The sequence below is a fragment of the Xiphophorus maculatus genome, chromosome 9, assembly GCF_002775205.1.
Source record: "Xiphophorus maculatus strain JP 163 A chromosome 9, X_maculatus-5.0-male, whole genome shotgun sequence".
NCBI classification, from domain to species: Eukaryota; Metazoa; Chordata; class Actinopteri; order Cyprinodontiformes; family Poeciliidae; genus Xiphophorus; species Xiphophorus maculatus.
Genome location: NC_036451.1, coordinates 9,794,241 through 9,812,330, shown reverse-complemented (window position 1 = coordinate 9,812,330; position 18,090 = coordinate 9,794,241). Strand labels below are relative to the sequence as shown.

The 18,090-nt window shown below is 35.7% G+C and overlaps 1 protein-coding gene across 2 annotated transcripts; it reads left to right on the top strand.

Moving 5' to 3' along the window:
- Positions 1-913: 913 nt before the first annotated feature.
- On the top strand, positions 914-17,199 carry jak3 (Janus kinase 3). 2 transcript variants are annotated; one of them, XM_023340224.1, is made up of 25 exons: positions 914-1,051; positions 1,947-1,984; positions 3,449-3,655; positions 3,771-3,888; positions 4,617-4,734; positions 5,267-5,412; positions 5,614-5,908; positions 6,676-6,798; positions 6,899-7,056; positions 7,144-7,255; positions 7,548-7,728; positions 8,028-8,152; positions 8,283-8,414; positions 8,526-8,613; positions 8,933-9,057; positions 9,218-9,356; positions 9,441-9,592; positions 10,408-10,558; positions 11,289-11,416; positions 11,511-11,700; positions 14,025-14,149; positions 14,717-14,889; positions 15,626-15,743; positions 15,828-15,941; positions 16,044-17,199. In XM_023340224.1, exons 3-25 carry the CDS (start codon positions 3,451-3,453, stop codon positions 16,146-16,148), a joined length of 3,321 nt encoding a protein of 1,106 aa, XP_023195992.1. In that variant the 5' UTR covers positions 914-1,051; positions 1,947-1,984; positions 3,449-3,450; the 3' UTR covers positions 16,149-17,199. The 2 variants fall into 2 exon arrangements, with proteins under 2 accessions (XP_023195992.1, XP_005802371.2); XM_005802314.2 differs by lacking the exon at positions 1,947-1,984.
- Positions 17,200-18,090: the final 891 nt, after the last annotated feature.

Below are 18,090 nucleotides of genomic sequence, written 5' to 3'. Positions count from 1 at the left end.
TTGGTATATTTTCATTATGAGGAAACAAACTGCACTAAAGGAATCCAGAAGCTAATTTGCACACATCTTAACAAATCTTTAACAAACTGAATAATGTTAACCAAGAGAACTTATACATTTCCAACAAGTGCAAACAGCAACATGAAAAGTGCAATAAGAAAGTGAATTAAACTCATAGTTCAAGCTGGATGTGAATGCAGTTTAGACCAGGTGGTTTTGGTAAAACTAGAACAGGAAGTTGCGCTGCTGAGAAGCGAAGCCACACTTGTCAGCTGGGTTTCTTTTCCTGAATTGTCAGATAAATCGATTTCTTGACAGATGGACGCTCTCTTCCACAGAATATGAACTTCTCTCATGATCTTTGCATCATCAAGAAATCTTTTAAAAGAAAATAAAAAAGTTCTATTTGAGTTTCTATAATAACATAATCATGGTGTCTAATTTTCTTATTGCTGCTTTATTTGTTGTACTATGGAGCAGCAACAAGAGAATCTTGCTCTTTTACAATCAAGCTTTTGAATACTGCAAATTGTGAATGGAAACTGTCCATATTTGGAACAAGCATGACTGAAATACAATAGACAATGTTTTCATACACAGAAAATTAAACTGTTTTGGAGGCTCTGAATGTTCAGATATTTTGCTGTAAATGTGTCAGGTACTCCACAGGCTCATTAAAAAAGATGCAACAGTAGGAGAGGATTCAGGAAGTCCAGTTTTAGGAGAAGAAATCTCATTTTTTTAGTCAGTGGGATGCATATTGTGGTTAAGTTGCCTAAGTACTGAACAGAATATCATTTTGCATGAGAAGGTAAAGTTTTCTTTATGTTTTGTGACTGTGAGATAAAAAAAACTGACAGCGATGAGACACTGTCGACATTTTTGGTGCGCTTGTCAAAAATCAGGAAATCAGATAGGACTTCCTGTCAACACCCTGACACGCTGACAGTGACATACAGAGAGTAAGAAACGCAGAAGTTAAAAAAGGAAAGCACGAACTTACAGGAATAAACTGATGAACTGAAGAAATAAGGACATCCAAATGTAAAAGGTAACAGCTTGGCAAGCAACTTTAGGTTTTAATAATATTTATGTTTGGTGCTTGACGTTGGGACTAATCAGGCAGTTGTTAGAAATTATGTGCTGGGTAAGGTTGACTGTTCTCAACTATGAGAACACTGAAATGTTTCTCTGTTTTGATCTGCTGTAGCTGTGTGTGTTCAGTGAATGCTTACCTTTAGAAATTTTAATGTTTCAATATTCCCTTTACTCTGATGTGTTTCAGTGTGAATTCTGTGATATATGTTATTTCCTGTGTTAAATAAGTAATTTAAGAGCCAGTTCTGAAACATGAAACAATGTGACAAAAGTTACCAAAGGGTTTCTGTACTTTACATGCTTTATTGCTCCTTATGTAGCAGAGCATGGCAATCGGTTTCACAAAAACCCAGTGGGAATCCCCTAAGGTCTTTGAATATTATTAAATGTATTGTGCGTAACCACCTAAAAGGCAGTGGGACAACAGTTTACAACACAAGTAAAGACCGATACCATGTTAGTGTGAAGTCTCATATTCCTTCAGATTCTCAAAGTTACTCTTTTCTGATTGCAAGACAACAGAATTGACTTTATATTCAGATTCAAACAAAGCAACTAATTGGCCCCAAAATATATGAAGATTTTCAACCGATTAAGCATCTTGAGTAATAAACCGAGCCACATGAAGTATGAAAGCTAATAACAGACATGACAGAGAAGACAGAGGGTTCATTAAAATTAGAAAATGCTGCTAATGGTTGTCTTGTTTGGCCCTGAAGAAGAACTTCATAAAGAATTAGAAGAACTGGATTTTTTTCCTGACGATGTTGTGTGAAGAAGAAATCTGCCAAAAAGCCACTGACAATAATCCGTTAAATTTACTCCAGTTTTTTTTTTCTTTGGTCTAGACAAGAGACCTAAGAACAGTCAGAGGAAGGAGTAGCAGGTGTGTGTCTTCCAAAGCATTATTGATGTGTTGCTACAGCTTTGATGTTGGAAGTATGAGAGATATGCAGTTCCATATGTATAATGACTTGTTGATTGCAAAACTACACATTTCCTTATGCTTTTAATGTATTCAAAATATTGTACTTCTAAAATTTAAGTAGTTGTCTGTGTGTCTTAACTGCTTTGTAATTAAAGTACACAACTAAGAACATCTGTAATTTCTTGGAGCTGAACATGTAACGTGTACTGAGTTTATTGAGTACACATTATTCAATAAACTGTCTTGTAGTTTATTGTATGTATGTCTTGTTACAAGTTTTAGACATAATACAATCAGTAAGGTTTGGAAAATACATAATTAAAGCAGAGAAATAAATTACCTCTTCAACCTTATTATAGCTTTATTAACAAGACCATTAAGTTGAATATGTTTAAAACGGTCCTGGCCATATACTGTAAACATTGCTCTATGATGACACATCTTTTAACAGTAGCAACTAGACGTTTGGTCGTTTTGAGTAAATGGGACTTTCGAGGATTTTCTAAGTGTCTCAGGGGACCTATTGATTTAAATGATTCATGTGTCACCTAAACAAGTTATGACAGAGTGAAAGGGCATATTTTGTCTCATTTAACCCTGCTTTGGTATTAATTGCAAAACAGTTATTGGAAATGCTCTTCTCACCAAAGCAAAATGTAAACATATCTGTCATCTCTCAGATGCAGCCAGGTTTTATTCACAATAAGACATGACTCACATACTGTGCAGATGGACAGATACAGTATTTTGGCTTTATTTTCCTTTTTGTCACCTACTTGTCTAGTTTCATCAGTAATTTCAAAGACCCAAAGCAGACCACGGAAAGATGTGCCAAAAAGCTTTAAATGACCGTCAGCAAGTTTGTGGAAATATTTGTCTACAACATTTTGAAAAAAATAAACTTTATTAGAAACAAAGAACAAGAAATCTAATGTGATAGTCTCAATGTCTAGCACATTACCTTGTATATTAAATGGTGTATCATCATCCACTTTAATAATTTTTAGTTTAGCTTTTTACATTTATTGAGGACAATGTTATATTCAAGCCTCATTTTATGTTTATGTAAATTTATATTTATTTATAGAGCTGGATATCCACTTTCACTCACATTTAGAAAAATCACTGTTCTATTTTCCCCTAGAACAGTAACATAAGAGAAGGGGAAATATTTGTCTCAACATTTTTCTAATCCATAGATAGATCCATAACTTTTTAGAAGATCAGTGCAAACCCCACAAAGGTCTTTTTTCTCATTCTTGACATTTTAGCACCACTGACCATCAAATTCTTCCTGAAATAATATTTTTACTCATTTCTCTGAGGTTTTCTCCCCACTGGAGGAAGTGTGACTTAAAATTGGGTTCTCATATAATTAAAATGAAGCAAATATCTGAATGCAATTGTCGATTTTATTCTCAGACATGCCGATGAATTTCAGAGAGGAAGAGTCGACCCCCCTAGTGTTGAGAGACCGGGGGGGCAGCCAGAAGTCCAGTTCAAGCATGGAAGTCGGCTTACAAGTACACATCTACTTTTTTCCTGGCACAAAGGAAGCGACAGTGATACAAATTTCATCTGGACAGATAAGTGCAGAAAATGTTTGCATCCAAGCAGGAAAGAAAAGTGGTAAGAATGAATGGATGAATAAGACTCTGAGCAGGAATTTCGGGTTGGTTTGAGGTGCTGGTTGCCCAAATAAAGTTATGTGTAATTACTGTATATATTTGTTTTTATTATCCAGGAATCTTACCAGTGTACCTGAGCCTTTTCGGTTTAGCCTCTGCAGATCTGTCATTTTGGTATCCACCATCACACATGTTTGACTCAGACGAAAACTTGGTTGTTCATTTTAGAGTGAGGTAAGTTCAATATTCAAAATTCTGTTTAAAAAAGCCATATGAATGCTTTTAGAACTATTTTATGTCATCTTTAGTGTTATTGTTACTAAAACAGTTAAAAGGAAGACAAAATTACTAATAAATGCAGATCTTTCAAGTGAAAATCTTACAAATGTGGAGTATTTTGTTGCTTGTTTTTATTGCATAAGTGTTGAAATGATTTACATTCAGAGTTAACAGTAGCTGTTTTATTTATTATTATACCTCCAAATATACTGTATGTCTCAATGGCACGTAGGGAAAGTTTCTCAAAGCTACATAGATTAGTAGTATAGTATAAGTGCAGCTCACCAACAACAATATCGGCATCTGCAGTAATTAAGGAGAAAAAGTTACCCCACCATGAAAATATATCTTATCAAATCATTTAACCTTTTAGGAACTGCACTTTGCACCATTTTGTGTAAGCTTTGGACTTCTAACAACATTTGAAATATTCACTAAATACAAGAGGGAGTTGATTTGAAATATTATTCCAACAAGCTTTGCAACAAGATTCTGCATTACTAAAAAAATCCAGAATCTTAATTAGTATGCATAAAGTCCATACTAATTAATGTCTGGTTCACATTAATTTCTGTACTTGGAAAGGGAACAACTAAATGAAAGACATGTAATTACTTGGCCTACATTTCAAAAGTAAGGCTTGCTTTGACTCAGAAAAAATAATGGATTTTTTATGTCTCCAGGTTTTTCTTTGGGAACTGGTTCGGCCAAGGACCAAGAACTTCATATCGCTACAGTCTGACAAAGGACAGAATCAGTCTGGTGCTTGACTACAATGTCATAGATTACCTTTTTGCTCAGGTAAAATACATGAACATCATGCTCATTAATATTAAAGACAATAACTCACTCCAATATATTTTACATCAGTGTATTAATGATGTACAATTGCAAAGGAAGGCAGACTGTAAAAAAGTGACTTAAACACAATATCTTTCTTGTAGTTTAAAAACATTCTTAGACATTTTACTGTCTTATGTAAGATTTTTTAAAGGGCACTGATGCTCATTTAGTGTACATGAAATAGCGAAAGTCAAAAGTTAACACCCACAATTTCACACATCCTCGGTGCCAATGAGTAGACTGAAACAAAAAGTGTGTTTAAAGCAGCTTTTCAATTCCAATACTTATTAATGCACCAACATTGACAAAAAAATAATTAACATAGGGTAGGGTTATGGTTATGGTTAAGTTGAGCAGAACCTATTTTGTAGATTTTTGTATTTTTTAGTGTAAAAATGTAGTTAGGAAAAACAAAAGGCTGAATATTGCATGTTTCTCAGAAAGTAAGGCATGTATTAAAGAGTGTACCCGGGTTTCTTTTGGTGTTTAGTTGAGAAGTGACTTCATTGCGAGTGAAGCAGGAATCGTTCCACCTTTGAGCGCCCAGGAGGAATGCCTCGGCCTTGCTGTGCTGGACTTGTGGAGAATGGCTAAAGAGCGACGCCAGACTATAAGAGAGCTCTGCAAAACTGTCAGGTATTTACAGCTTAATAAAGCTTTATTTTATTTTTCATAATAGATGACAAAGTGTTTGCACCAAATCTCAGTTTTTCAGGCTAAAGAACACATAATAATACATATTATGTACTCTTTTATTTGAACTACTATAGCATTTTTAGTGAAAACATGCTATATTTGTTAAAGTCTCTTCTTTTTACATGGATTGCCCTTCCTCAGCTATAAATCATGCCTCCCCAAGTCACATCGGCATGAAATCCAGAAACGAAACCGCCTGGACCGCTTTCGAATCAGGAACACCCTTAAGCGTTTCTTGAAAAAGCTTGGCAAATGCTCAGTGGACGAGTACAGCCTGAAGCTCAAATACCTGATTGAACTGGCTGGCATCGAGCCGTCTCTCGGGAGTGAGACCTTCCGTGTCAATCGTTCTTCCTCCCACTCAGAAGCAACTTTCACCCTTCTGCGGGTCTGTGGGGAGACAGGAATTCAAACTGGTCAACTTGATGGTGCCCTGGTAAGAGCAGAGTTTGTACACAATGAAGGTTATTCAGTTGGGTTCAATATTTAGATGAACAACTTATAATTTCAGTTAATTGACCTTATTTCTCAGTGTATGAAAACTATATTTTTAAACATTGGTGCAGTGCCAGTGTCAAATAGGACCTTTGGGTTTAGTGGGATTTCAGAATTACAGGTGACGATATTTAGGTTTCAAGGGGTTCCTCAGTTTTGAGAATTTTGCATTTCACACTTAAATGTCCAAACAAAGTCTATGAGTTTCAACTAGTCATGCAGTTCAAAACATTAGCAATAAAGGCGTCAACCCTATAACATAGACTACATTGATTAGGATATGTTGATATTCAAGCAGCTTGAATGAACTACTAATCATTCCTTTAAAAAGTTCAGAAGGATTTCAACCAAACTGTAATCAGTCAATCAAAACACTGTAATCTCATCAGTGTATTCCAGGATGAGGACATTTATATTAAGGATACAAGCCAACCCAGAGGACAAAACCTTGAGGTGTCCCAAAGTAGGTTAGCACAGTGTATAAAGACTTTTAGCCAAATCTTGCAAAAGTTTCCAATTGCAAGATTGGAAACAATAGAGCATCAATTTAAGTACAGGGTCAAACACTTGTAGACATCTTCATATAACTGGTTGCCCTTATGTTCCAGGGTTTAATTGTTCCATCTTTTTGGTCAAGTGTTACTTTGTTACCCTTAGTAGAGAAAGAGTTTTTGTTATAAAATAAGTCCATCTGCTTTTTTTTTTTAGGAATGGCAGACCTTCTGTGATTTCCATGAAATTGTAGACATCAGCATTAAGAGAATCTTAAATGAGATGGTCCCACAAGACAGCAGGATGGTAACAATAACTCGGAAGGATGACAGATGCTTGGTAAATACCTCTTTATAAAAACTTTTCTTAATTTATATTTTATATTAAAGTTTTGCTTTTGTATTCTTAAACTGATTGGTTTTCTCATTTGCCATTATAGGAAGCTAGTTTCCAGAGTCGCAAAGAGGCACTTTCGTTTATGTCGCTGATTGACGGCTATTTCAGACTAATCACGGACTCAAGCCATTTCTTCTGTCAAGACATTGCTCCACCAAGCCTTCTAGAGGGACTCAAAAACTATTGTCATGGCCCTATCACGTCAGTCTTTCTGAACCAATGTTTAATTTGACTATTATTTTGGCGTGAACCTGTTTAAGATATCTCTTTTACATTTTGTGGAATCAGATCAGAGTTTGCAGTCAACAAGCTGAAAAGGTCAGGATGTACAGGCGGTACCTTCCTTATACGGCAGAGTCCAAAGAACTACAAGAACTTCTTCCTCACTGTTTGTGTTCAGGTAAAGACAGCAGGCCATAAGAATTATACACTCATTAATTTTCAAATGACTTATGCAGCTCTTTTGTGCATTTTAATAACCTGACATCAAAAAGAGAAAGTCTTTGGAGCCCTTTGGATTTATATACTGTTGAAAGATCCTTTAAAAAGTATTATAGGAGTCACAATCAATTTTATGATTTAGTATAACTGGCCATTATACACTGATGACGTCCCTGTTTTTTTTTATGCTACTTCTTTATCTATAACCTATTGTAAATTGTAAATTAAATCTATTTGTTCTATTTCTGCAGACCCCTCTTGGCCTTGATTATAAGGACTGTCTCATTACTAAAAATGAGAGCTACAGCCTTCCTGGTCTCACAAAATCATTTTCCAGCTTGAGAGAACTCACCAACTATTACCAACACAACAAGCTGCTGTTGGCCGAAATACCCGTCAAGTTAACTCGCTGCTGTCCACCTCGACCCAAAGGTACAAAGTTATGTGAGTTCAGGGACACTTAGGTAAATGTAAAGCTTTAAAGACAAAAAGAGAGCTGCGGTGCTGCTTCATCAAATGGTTCAATTGAAATGTCTGCAGCTACTCGACAAAGTATTTTGGATAAATAGGCTATTTTTTGAATTAGTTGAATAAATTTCACAATGTCCCTTTTATCATATAAGCTCAAGATTGCTTTGTAATAATAACTAGATCTAAAGTTACAGCCAATGTTCTCATACAGTGCATATGTGTTCAAGTGAAAGTGAACATATCTATTTCTGACTCTGCAGAACTCACAAATCTCATAATTGTAAGAAACAGCAGCTTGTTTGAAGCTCAAGGATCTCCAACACCTGAAAGAAACAAGTTCAGTCACATTCAGATCCACATGATCAAATTTGGAGACCTGAACTGGGTAAGTATTCAGATGTGGGACCAAAATTAACATAGCACAACCTTTATATTTGGGCTGTATGATTTTTATTTTTGTACTTACTTAAGTCTCTCACAGCAATTAGTGCAATGACTTTGGTATTTCATGTCAGGGTGACAGCCTTGGACAGGGCACCTTCACCCGAATCTTTAAAGGCTACAAAACTGACATCCGTGATGGAGGAAAACACATGACTGAAGTCATCCTAAAGGAGCTTGATTCTGCTTACAAGAACTGTTGGGAGGTGGGTTTTTGTGAAGTAAAGCAGAATGTGGGAGTCATTAAAGATTCAGTAAATTCAAGTTCCCTGTATATGTATGTTTTGTGTAACATTACTATATTTTCTTTTCCTCAGTCACTCTTCGAAGCTGCCAGTTTGATGAGCCAAATTTCTCACAAACACCTCCTCCATGTATATGGAGTCAGTGTACATGAATCGCAAAGTAAGTTCAAACCAACTAGATTTTCTTATTGTTTCAACCCTTTTTATTACTATTATAAAAGTAACATGAAGTGTTTTAACTGATCCAAACAGCATGTGAGACAAAAACAGCATAAAATTTTAGTGACAAAGGTTAATTTCCTGAAATTTAATTGATGTTTTTGGTAAAAATCCATTGCGTTTGCCACAATATGTTACACGTCCAGTGCTAATTTAGTCTCCCTCAGTCCTCATGTGACCCTGCTCAGCTCTTGTGCCAGCATTTGAGAATTTGTATTTGAAGCCCAGCTGTAGAAACAGATCTTGCTGTGCCGTTACAGACATCATGGTTCAGGAGTTTGTCAAGTACGGAGCCCTTGACCTGTACTTGAAAAGAGGAACATCTGTCTCAGTGAGCTGGAAACTCAGTATAGCCAAACAGCTTGCATGTGCACTCAACTTCCTGGTAAGAAATACATTTTACAAAGAGGAAAACAGAGTCTGCAGAAAGTTAGGTTAAATTTGCTTATGTGAAAGCTATACAGGTTTTGGAAATACCCCGCAAAACACAGTAGAATAAAACTTTAAATATTTGTGCTAAAGATAAAATTACAATTCCATTACAGGAAGAGCAAAACATTGTTCATGGAAATATCTGTGCTAAAAACCTGCTGCTGGCAAGAGAAGGTGACCCCTCACTGGGCAGCACTCCCTTCATCAAGCTGAGTGACCCGGGCATCAGTGTGGTCATGATGGGAAATGATGGTAACATTAAAATATATATATATATTCACATCATGTCTTAAACAAATAAAAAGATCAGAGTTAATTAATGGATTTTTTCCCCAGTTATTCTGGATAGGATTCCCTGGGTGGCTCCTGAGGTGCTTGATGCCCCAGATAATCTGACACTCGAGTGCGATAAGTGGAGCTTTGGTGCCACTTTGTGGGAAATCTTCAACGATGGAAACTCCCCATTGAGAGGCTGGAACTTAGATCAGGTATAGTCATTCATGTAACGCAGAGGCTGTGCAGCGTTACAAGTCACTTCTTATTCAGTTGAGACTGAGTGGGAACATTTTTTAATGTTCCCTAATAATTTGTGCAGATCATCAGATTTGCTTTATTAAAAATGTAAGTTTGAATTAGTCATGTGCAAAAGAAATGTGTTTGGAGGATAGAAAACTATATTTAAGTTTTCAGGATTTTTTATATTCTTATTTTGTATTTTTGTGAATCAAGTCTTCCCAAATTGCTCTTGATAGGTGGATTTATGTCTTAACATAAATGCTTTTATGTGTTTAATGGTGCTTAAACTTTCGAAGGTTAGGACAAAATCAAGCAATAACATTTTTAATTGCTCACTAATCTTTTGTATTAGTTTTATTGCATTTGTGATTATTCTGATTCTGCTAATACATAATCCTGCTAAGGTGTAGAGCTCTTCATTTATAAAAATAAATTCTATTTCATTTCCAATTTTGGCTCCAAACAATCTAAAAAATATGACTTAAAACAAATAATTAAATTTATTCATCCATACTGCTTTGCATGTATATTTCTGTTGTGTTCCTGCATTGGTAAATATGTTAAAAGCACTAAACTACTATAATAGTGCTATAATAATCTAATAATGTCAACCACTGAAAAAACTTTCACAACAGAGCCATATTTGCCCACAAGGGGAACACATTCATGCACAGATAGATCAGTGGGCAGCTTTGGGTTATGTGCCTTGCACTCTGACATAGTCAGACCAGCAACTTTCCAATTGTCAAGCACTTATGAAATGTGCTTGTTTGTGTTTTTGCTGCAGAAGAGGAATTTTTATGAGAACATGCATCAGCTGCCTCCTTCCCAGTGGACAGAGTTAGCAGATCTGATCACTCAGTGCATGGACTATGACGCCTCCTTCAGACCATCGTGTCGCAGTATCATCCGTCAGCTCAACAGTCTCATCACATCAGGTAGTAACCCACACTAAAATAAAACTTTTCTGCAAACCAGAACCACCTGTGGGAAGCAGTGTCAGTCACAATCAGGCCAGCTGACAGCTTTGCCTTGGCACAGGCATGATACTCACACCCACAACATTATGTAATTAGTAAAATATTAATTAATATTTACCATTTAAAGGCCCAATTAATCTTATCTATCTGTAGTCTGTAAACTGTAGCTACAACTTGCTCCTCAGGTGACCAGTACCAATTCTTTTATCAAAGTGATGGAGGCTGGCTGACTCAGAGCGGAGGGACAGATTGAAGCTCAATATTTTCTTCTCTGTCTGTAGCATTTCAAACTCTACTAGAACTCCAAGCCAGAAGTTGTGTTGGCGACCAAACCAAATATTAGCCTTATATTTTTCTCCACCATGAAGCAAAAAATATACTCAACCATAATTTGATAGTTAGAGGAGGAGGCCTACTTCTAGGCCTCCTCTGCCTTGACCCGGGAAAACTAACTTGGTTGTCCACGCCTGTTGGCGGCCATGGTCTCAATTATTCTACTCATCTCTTTTATTTTATAGCTTTTTGTGGAATAAATATTTACCTGTGTAAAATTTTAATTAGATTAAAACTTTGTTGTTTTAAATGTCTTTGTACTGTGTATAAATACTTCTGTACTATAGTAATTTCTATATTTACAAGACATTGTATTTAATGCAGCTGCTTTGTGTATTTATATGTTTTGTGACAGATTACGTAATACTTCACGCTACTGAACCGGTGACACAGAGCCCCATGTCCAAAGCTCTCAACCTTGTTCCACATGATCAAACACTGTTTGAGGAAAGACACTTATGCTACATCTCCCCACTGGGAAAAGTAAGTTTGAAACAACAAATTATCTACTAAATCTTGCATCATATTTGACTTTTGCAGAATGGTCATTCCCAGAATCATCTGGTTATATCTGCAGGGAAACTTTGGGTGTGTTGAGCTTTGTCGCTACGACCCTTTGGGTGATAACACTGGTGAGCTTGTGGCTGTGAAGAAGCTCCAGCATAACAAAGGTTCCAATCTAGAGGATTTCCAGAAGGAGGTTAAAATGCTCAGTGTTTTACATTGTGACTACATCGTCAAGTACAGAGGAGTCTGCTACAGCATGGGTAAAAATGACATACACACTTATGGACTGGAACATAACAGAAAAAGACTTAAAAAAAATTCTCAAAAGAGAATAAAATTTAAAACCTAAAATTGTTGCTGAATAATCAAATCCTATGTTATTTATTAGATTATGTCTAATTATTATTTATGTTTTAATTAATATTATCTCAGGAAAGCATGCTTTTAGAGACGTTTGAAACTTACCATTGTATTTCAGTGATTCTTGAAGAGGGACAAAAGAGGTCCTACGGATAAAGCACAAAATTTGAATAAAATATACACAAAATATATATATTTTAAATATCTGACTAAACTATCCAGGGCCATGTGAGCACAACAATGGTGTTTGCTGAATATTGTAGTAGGAGGATGGTGTCTTTAAAATCCCTTGTCTTGGAACAGAACTCAATACATTATAATAGTTTAAAACAATTAAAGAAATACTAAGTTAATATATCATGACAATTAAGTATACGTATTCAAATAAATAATTATAAAAGTATCCATAAATGTAATAAAAAATCATTTTTATATATTTTCCAACTCAATTGAAATTTGTCCCAAGTTTTTATCAACACAGTCAGACATAAAAAAAAAAAAAAGTTAAAAAAATCAGGCCTTATTGGGGGGCATCACAACTTCTGAGGACCCATGACCTCTTCCTTTCTCTTCCTTTGCTAACAGGACTAAGAAGCTCTAGTTAGCTTATGTTAGTCTTTTGTTTTTTCTTCTGTTTTATTCCTAAGTTGTTCGTCACAACCATGATGTGTCAACACCATAACTGACAATCTGTAAAACTTTGATGAAATTTTGTTAAATAAATGCTTAATTTTATTGTATTGTAAAGATTTCATGGACCTGATGAGCTACAATATGGCCTCCTTCAGAGTAACATCATATAGATTGAGGTAGTTTGGCATTTCGTCAACTCCGTCAGAGTTTTTATCTGACAGTGTGACTCTTTCAGTGATACTGTTGACAAATCTCACTTAAGTGTGCAGTTAATTCATTTTAATGTATTTTACATAAATGACATTACTTCACATTGTTAAAGAAAAATGATTATTTTTAATGCTTGATACAGTTAATCTTAAAGTTACATTCAGCACTCTTATTTGGAACAGTTTTCTGTTGAGCATTCAGAGACACAGGAACCAAATGTAGATTAAGGGAGATCTCTCAATGGGACCCCCACTGTGAGGCCAGGCCACAGGCGAAGCCATAAAATTTGCATTTTCCTTGGGAGACAGAGACTTTAGATTTCTCAGGTATCTGTGAGGTCTTATCTCAGGTCGTTCTGTACTCAGAATGACCGAGGGAGCCACGGGGGGTCAGGGCCAGCTATCCGCTCTTTTGTTTCAGTAGAAGGCAGATGGCCCTTTGATCTTGGCCGTAGATTGAGGGGAGTTCCAAGTTTTTCTGGGAGCTTCCAGTTGGTCAACAAGGGGAACGCCTAGAATGCATAAATTAAATAGAGAAACACCTCTTTACTATATGATTTCGGGTTAGGAGAGAAAATCCAGAGTTGTTGCCACTTTTTTGCTTTTTGCCTTGGCTCTCTCTCCAAAGACGTCTTTGCTTTTTGTTTGTTTTGTGTCTGTCTGTCTTCCCCCTTGTGTGTCTTTATTTTTATGAGAAAAATGCATATCTCTGTTCCTCTGCAGCTTTGTTGTTCACTGCTTTGTATGAGATTAAACTCTGTGATCTGTGACGTCAACACGCTTCGTTGTTGTTTCGTTTTAGCAGCACGCGGTCGCTGCACGTCGCCCATGGAGAGCGTCACTCGTCAATCCCGGGCAAGATTAAAGAGGAAAAGAGCCAAACGTTTTGTCCAAAGCTAGCATTAAATGATCCTCTTTTTTAATAACATGCATCAAGTATTTATTTTTACTCACTAGTTTGTCAACTCAGAGTCAACTCCGTCAGATGGACTTTATGTTGTTTTTTGTTTTAAATAATATTTCTTTTGTTTTTTGAGAAGAATTTGTCTTTAAAACTGAGTAAAAAATATCTCTAATAGGGTCATTAAAAAATAATTTTATATTTATTTTTGTCAGATGGTGATGACAAAGTTCTAGGTTAGGTCCATTAAAAATGTAATTTTCAAAAAAATGTTGCAACTGGGAGCCTGAACCTTAGCAACTTTACATTTCCAAACCATTATTTGTCATATTTGAATACATAAGCTTGAGGAATAATTCAATTTTTGTTTTTGGAAAATTTAAACCCATTTTGTCCCACTTCTCAAGGATCACTGATTTATGCACATATGACATTATGCACTGGGCTGACCTGCTTTATTGATTTGCTTGCTTGTTCACAGGTCGCCTTAGCATGAGCTTAGTGATGGAATATCTTCCGTATGGCAGCCTTAATGGCTATGTGTGGACTAACCGTCATAACATCACCACCAGGCGGATGCTGCTTTTTTCTTCTCAGATTTGTAAGGTAAAGGTCACAGACATCAGCCTTTTCCAAATACATAAACATGAATGAGGTTTATATTTGATTAACAAAAATGCAAAGTTCAAATCTTTACTATCACAAAGTATAACTCACAGTGGTTGAAGTATTTGTGAAATATACTGATGCAATTAGAATTTATATGTCCATTGCATATATAACATGCAAATCAAAAATGTATAATCTAACAGCAACATCACATGCAAATTCTGACTGTGCCAGCTGATATGTTGGTCAGCTTGTTCTCTCAAATCAGTGCTACTTCAGTTTGGATCTTAACATAAAGTAGGAAAAACATGAATTTCTTTTCAGTTTTAAATTTAGCAAACATGCTGAGGAAGCACTTCTGTTTTCTCCGAACCTGTAACGCAACAAATCCCTAGGATAACAATTTTGATAGGCCTTCTTGACTAGTAGTCCAACCAAACAAGCAATAACAAAAAACTCTTAGGTAAAAATCTTGTCTGACTAAAAATAGCTCACTAATTGCAGGTTTGACTATTTCTTTTCTGCCTCACATTCTTTTGTGCTCACCTGTCTTAACTTTTGTAGGGAATGGAGTACTTGCAGACGCAGCGTTATGTCCACAGAGACCTTGCAGCAAGAAATATTCTTGTTGCCAATGAGTTGCTGGTGAAAATTGCCGATTTTGGACTGACGAAGGTCCTTCCCTTTGATAAGGAGTACTACCGCCTCTCACAGCCTGGACAGAGCCCCCTCTTCTGGTATGATTTCTCCTGTTTGAAATATACAGGAGTCAACAAAGTACAACTAGCAGCATTTTTAAACAAAAAAAACAAATTAAACATCACTTATAATATGTAAAGCACCAACTATCTAGATCAGGGGTCTCAAACTCCAGGCCTCGAGGGCCAAAGTCTTGCAGTTTTTAGATGTGCCACAGGTACAAAACACTGGAATGAAATGACTTAATGACCTCTTCCTTGTGTAGATCAGTTTTCCAGAGCCTTAATGGCCTAATTATTCTGTTCAGGTGTGGTGCAGCAGAGGCACATCTAAAAGTTGCAGGACTGCGGCCCTTGAGGACTGGCGTTTGAGACCCCTGATCTAGATCAATATGTGAAAACATTTTCCTCCTGTTTTACTGCCTGATGTGACCTTGGTTTATAGGTCACATTTAAATCACAAATTTAAGATCAAGTTAGAAAACAAGAGTGGATTTGAGTGGACCTACTCCCCTTCATGGGCATGAATGCACTTGGGTATCATTAGAGCTCTTCTCTTTGTGCGTACGATATTGAGATGTGACATAATAGCCATACTTTATAGCTGATACCACGTTCAGCACAATCGAAAAGGATCAGGGTCTCCTTATAGAGCTGACATGATCATTGCAAAAGTTTCAACCAAGCATCTTGTAATCAAAGTTCTTGACCTGAAATGTAAAATAAACGTCTGTGTGAAGCTTTTGATAAAACCTCGTTGCTGCATGTTTTGCAGGTTAGCTCCAGAGTGCCTTAATGAAAATAAATTTTCCCACAAATCAGATGTCTGGAGTTTCGGGATTGTTCTCCATGAGCTCTTCTCCTACTGTGATAATAGCATCAATCCCAAAAGAGTAAGAAAATGGGACATTGTTACATTCAGAAATGTAGGGTGTCTAATGTTTATTTTAAATTACAATAATATTTTTTCTGCTCAGCTTTGTTTGCAGGAGATTGGAGAAAATGTTCAAGGTACATCTCTTTCAATGCACCTGGCAAACATGCTGGCGAGCAACTGGAGGTTGCCAGCTCCTCCAAGATGCCCTCTGCAGGTCTGTTTGCTCTGTCTCAGTATTGGGCACCACCTGAATAAAAAAAACCGAATTTACAAATATAATTTGTTACATCTAATCATTGTCCCATATTAATCCCAGGTCTACAGTTTGATGAAGGACTGCTGGACGTATGACTTTGACAAGCGTCCGTCTTTCTCTGACCTGTCAAAAAAGGTTGAAAACATGATCCAGGATGACAGATAAAACCCAAAAGGCTGAGAAAGAGGCCTTGCTGAACCACACAGACAGTGTTTAACAGCAGCAGTATTGAATTATACATTTTATTTATTGTCTTCCTAAGCAGTATTTCCTTTACTTTTGTTCTTTCCTGTATTTGGAAGCCTGTGGATACTTGGTAATAAGTAATGGGATCGTATACATTGGTTTCAGTGAAAGCAGCAAAAGTTAATGTACAGCTTTTTAATGCTCCTTAACACATCATATTGCTGGGATGTTTTATTATTATTTTTTTTTTACATACAAAGCTGTAGGAGCAACTTTCAATGCATAGATATGGATTTAATTTCAATATAAGTGCTTTGATAAATAATAATTATTTCTAATCTCTGCAGATACTTTGTAGTTGTAGCATTTGACAAGTACTGACAGTTTGGCTTAAAATATATCTATGTGTAGAGTTTCTCAAAGGTTTCTTTAGTGTCACTGAATATCCTCTGACATTTACTTGTAAATGGTTAACTTCAAAGTAAGTCAAATCCCCTCTTAGCAATGCCATTTAATTAAATTAATCTAATCATAGCTTTTATATATTTTTGCTTTCTTTAAAAGATCTGACAGAATCACAGAGTAATCTAATTGTCATTAGTAATATGGATAAATAATTCATCTTTTTAAGGCTATTTCTAAATTCAAAATAAGCAAATATGTAAATATCTTCAGGCAGAACATTTCAATAGATTATTTAAAAAATTGTAAAAACACCAAAATGTAGGAAATGATGATTTTGTCGATCTCATTGTTGATAGAGAAAATTTGTTAAAGATCATCTAATGTGTTTCAGAGATTTGATTGCAGGTAAAATAGTTTTCAGGTTTTATTAATATTATTGCTTTATATAAATATATAATTTAGTATAACAATGATTTTCATTTATGCTGTTTGTTGCCTTGTGTTTGAACCGATTTGCTGAGTAAATATTCTTTTTGTCCTCTTGATTCTTTGTTTCTTTCATAAAAACAAATTTGAATAAACCTTCTGATGTACATTTTGTCTTGAAATTTAATTAAAGATAAGTTTGTTGCAAACTTTTGCCTCTGTCTATTTGCTGGTAATGCATGATGTTACTTTACTTGCCTCCACTGTCACAAACTTCATCTGCTCTGTACAAAGGTGTTTCTGTAGAGTACAGTACTTCTACTGGGTTGGACAGGCAGCCTGTTGATTAGTTTTAGCATTACTGCTGCCATCTAGTGACTTACCTATGGCTACGCACCACTATTTTTTAAAAATAAGAGTAGTTTTAGATAACATAGTTAAATAAAAAAAAATTTATTGAATTTTAGATAACTTGCTGTCAATCATCTGGAGATTTGCTATAACATAAAATTGTCATTATCTGGACAATATGATGAACTCAGCTATCAAACACTGTTACAGTAGTGTTTTTCCAGTGCAGTGGAGTTTGTTACACTATAAATTTAATTAGTTTATAAAATCCTCAGGCAATATTCATGATCCACGTTTTCTCTGTATTTAGTCTCATAGTTGGGATCATCTGTTGTTCCTGCTCTTTATTTCCTGCTTCACAAAGCCTAAATTATTCATTGTTTTTACACACTGAATGTCTGCTACCAGGCTTCAGACCTAACAGGTGCCATGTTGTGATTGCATGATCTGTTTTGCCAACTTTTCTCTTTTTTGATTTACCACGTGTCATGTTTACACATGACACATGTGGCATAGAATGAAAAGAAAGCACTAATAAACTGTATGTAATGTGTCATTCTTTTGCCATGACAAGTAAAATAAACTGCAGTTAGTTAATTTTCAAAAAAAAAAAATGCTTTGTTTCTTATCCTTCTAATCTTTAGCCCCTGAGATATGACATTTAATTTTCTTCAAAATTACTTGCTTTTGGAAAAACATATCGTTTCTGCTTATGTTTCACTTTCTCACCCTTACATTT

Bases quoted from the DNA above. Each gene is read 5' to 3' on its own strand.
- jak3 (XM_005802314.2), top strand. From the start codon at position 3,451: ATGCCGATGAATTTCAGAGAGGAAGAGTCGACCCCCCTAGTGTTGAGA. The intron at 9,593-10,407 runs GTATAGTCATTC...TTTTTGCTGCAG, and splicing joins GAGGCTGGAACTTAGATCAG to AAGAGGAATTTTTATGAGAA. The intron at 15,744-15,827 runs GTAAGAAAATGG...TTTTCTGCTCAG, and splicing joins ATAGCATCAATCCCAAAAGA to CTTTGTTTGCAGGAGATTGG.